Here is a 3,703-nt window from a genome sequence, read left to right on the forward strand (position 1 = left end):
ACTGCATGTGGCCTTTCTTGAGGAGTGGCTTTTTTCTTGCAACCCTCACATGCACACAATGACCACTCTTTGTCATAAATTCCTGCAACTGCTTCAGAGTTGCTGTAGGCCCCTTGGTCGCCTCTCTGAGCAGTTTCCTCCTGGCTCTTTCATCCAGTTTGGAGCGACGTCCTGATCCAGAGAGGGTCTCTGTTGCAATACCTTTCACTTCTTAATTAATAGACTTCACTGTGCTTCTAAGCATTGATAAATCCTTTGAATTCTTTTTAGCCATCTCCTATCCTGACTTGTGCCTGTCCACAACTTTATCCTGGAGATCTTTTGACAGTGCCTTGCCACCCATAGTTGACTGTTTGCTTCAGTTGCACTACCAAGGACTGAAATGCTCCAGGAAAGCTCCTGGAAAAAAAAGTTTGTTTGTTTTCCTGACATGTTGGTGTTATATCTTTCACTTGAATGTTATAAGTTGCACTGAGTAAATACAGTTGGATAAAACAAAAACTGTGTCCATCTTCATTTCAGGCTGCAAAGCAACAAAATATGATTATTTTAAAGGGGGTGATTCTTTTCTATACCCACTGTACATATAAAATTGTGACTGTAATTAAGGAATAGTTCAACCAAAAAGTGAGTGTAATTCAGAAAAAAAGGCTATCAAATGGCTTTTGCTACATTGAACTACTTTTTATGTATTTATTTATTTATTTACTTACGCATCCTATTTTGAAGCTTGAAGGGTAAGTGTACAAAAAATGAACAATAACTAAATGAATGAATAAATAAAAAAATTATAAAACACCTATTTCATTTTTCATATTCACAAACTTCACACTGCACTGACACAATCTAAACATTGGAAATGAATCCAAAATTCTGTTCTGGCCAGAATGGCTTTCAGTGGAGGTGGTGATGAAGCGATGACTCCCTAGGTGAGAGTGGTATTGACCTGTCAGAGTCTATGATGGCTTCAATGGCCTTTCTAGCTGTGTTAGCACCTTCACACTTGGGCTAAATGTGCCCTGTTCCTTCAAAATGTCATAAATATGCAATTCTCTGACACATCACCCATTTCAAGCAAGCGTTACACAATGGTGGATATCAAGATACAAGTACAACATACATTATGACGGGCTGATGACAGTACAACCATAAACATGCTCTAACACGGACCCTGTTAGGACTATTTTTGTAGATGATTAATATTGTAGATTTAAAACAGTTGACACCTGAAAGTACAATCTGAAATGTGCTATCTTTGCTCACAGGCAGCTCTGGGCACTGAGTTTTCTTTTTAGCTAATCACCTGAACTCTAAATTTGACTAATTACACAAGAACACACAGCTCCAAGCCCTTTATTAGAGCTGTGATGTGAAAGGAAGAATAAGAGCACTCTAAATAAATCATATATATATATATATATATATATATATGTATGTATGTTTCTTGAAACACGGACCCTGTTAGGACTATTTTTGTAGATGATTAATATTGTAGATTTAAAACAGTTGACACCTGAAAGTACAATCTGAAATGTGCTATCTTTGCTCACAGGCAGCTCTGGGCACTGAGTTTTCTTTTTAGCTAATCACCTGAACTCTAAATTTGACTAATTACACAAGAACACACAGCTCCAAGCCCTTTATTAGAGCTGTGATGTGAAAGGAAGAATAAGAGCACTCTAAATAAATCATATATATATATATATATATATATATATGTATGTATGTTCCTTGAAAATAAAATAATTTCTTCTTCTAAATGGGCCATGCTAACCAGACAAACTTTGACCCCTCAAACATGTCCTGTCTGAAAACTGTGCATAAGTCCAGGTCTTGAGAGAGGTCATCTATGACAGGATTTTTGTATTTAATAAAGAGGCATTAAAGGGGTCATATGATGCGATTTCAATTTTTCCTTTCTATTTGAAGTGTTACAAGCTCTTGGTGCATAAAGAAGATCTGTAAAGATGTTCTTTTTAGCAACATCATATGACCCCTTTAAGGCTTTTGGCACAGGCTCATCCGATAAGAATAATGGAAAAATCAGGGGAAACAGCCTGAAGGGTACAGAGAGACTAAACGCATCAATGTGATCGTGGGATGTGGGAGATGAAAAATTGATGTATTGCCAAGGTTATAATCATCCATGAAAGGGTAGGCTGTGCCTATCCCAGTCACAGGGGCTCAAAGGCCAAATGCAAGGAGCTCTGGATAGGATATGAGATTTGGTGTGAATAGTGTAGAATGGTGTATGACACTTATTCACATACTCATATAGGAAGAACTGCTGTCAACAAAGGAAGGTCAAGTGTGCCCTAAACCACTCTATGGTTTTTAGAAATGATTGCTCATTCTTTACGATCTAGGTCAATGGGATTATGAATGAATTTTTCATTGCACATGTCAGAACAAAAGAGCTTGAATCAAAAACGAAGGAAAGCAGAGTGGCTCTACATACTCTTGAGGATAGTTCCGTATGATTTTAGGAAACCTGGTGCGTAGGAACAGAGCAGAATAAATGAATACTCACCCACGATTTCGCTGGATTCCTTGTTGTAAAGTTTCTTATTCCAGAACAGCATTCTCAAAAAAGGAAATGAGGTCAGCAGCACCAGACAGATTCCCAGGAACATGTAACCCGTAAAGGCCGCAAAGTCAATCCCCTAGAGGAAGAAGAGGGCGTGTTAATTTTCAGCCTTTTAAAAATTGTGCAATTAATTTGCTGCAGTATTTCATGAAATCTATTCTAAGCACTAAGTAGAGATCACATCCACTTTACTGGCTCTCCATATAATGTGGATGGAGGCCTTGATTACATTTCATCAACAGAATCATATTCAGCATTTTAATGCTTGCATTTAAACACTTATATAAGGTTTAAATGAGCACCTGCATGTGGCACAAATCCTCTTAAAATGCTCGACTATTTATTCATTTTCATTCATATCAAGAGCACACAGCCCTCTCGACTGAACATCTAGCTTCAGATTATATTTTCTTGCCTGTGCAGCCCACCCCATCTCTCATCATAACAAGATGGCATCACATTTTCAAATGGCACTACTGATAGAGATGTGTAAAATAGGTTTTTGTCACCTGAAATCTAATCCAATGACTTATCTTCCAATATACCGCTGCTGTATAACTTATTGTAGTGAGGTATCTTTGCTTGTTTACATGGTGACATGTGTGCATAAATAGTACAAAGACAGTATACAAAGAGAGGCACAAATGCTTGTTTTTGTATGTTGGTTTCAAAACCCTAGTTTAAAACTCTCTTTACTTATAATAATTTATAAATACCCTTTATAAATACACTTTTTAACTCATCATCATATCACATTTTAAATATTGCAATCTATATAATGTATTAATTACAATATATAGTAAAAGCAATGATTTTATATTTTTGTATGACATTTTTTTGCTGTTTCACAAATTGCTTGTGCTTTATAATTGTTTTACTGTTTAAATTGTGATTGTAAATAGCAAAAAGTCTATAACAGGCTATTTAATGGCAGGTTACCATTGTGACAACTTAGCACCAATATCATTTTAAAAAGTTCGACAAGGTGTTAAAGAAACTGTATCTTTTTCTTGGGCAATAATAACGGCAATAATGTTTTATTGTAGGAGAGACTTTTTTTTTTTGTACCTATGGAGAAATGGACCCTGCGAAATAAGAAATGAGTAAAAAAAGATG

At 36.2% G+C, this 3,703-nt stretch overlaps 1 protein-coding gene across 1 annotated transcript in view; it reads right to left on the minus strand.

Moving 5' to 3' along the window:
- The window catches only part of LOC107685326 (P protein-like), a 41,789-nt gene that overhangs the window by 23,453 nt on the left and 14,633 nt on the right, over positions 1-3,703 (minus strand). The window contains exon 5 of the mRNA XM_016481878.1: positions 2,531-2,663. Within this exon, the coding sequence (XP_016337364.1) occupies positions 2,531-2,663 (133 nt within the window). The remainder of the gene's footprint in view (positions 1-2,530; positions 2,664-3,703) is intronic.

Source organism: Sinocyclocheilus anshuiensis, unplaced genomic scaffold (genome assembly GCF_001515605.1).
Source record: "Sinocyclocheilus anshuiensis isolate Anshui unplaced genomic scaffold, SAMN03320099.WGS_v1.1 scaffold385, whole genome shotgun sequence".
NCBI classification, from domain to species: domain Eukaryota; kingdom Metazoa; phylum Chordata; class Actinopteri; order Cypriniformes; family Cyprinidae; genus Sinocyclocheilus; species Sinocyclocheilus anshuiensis.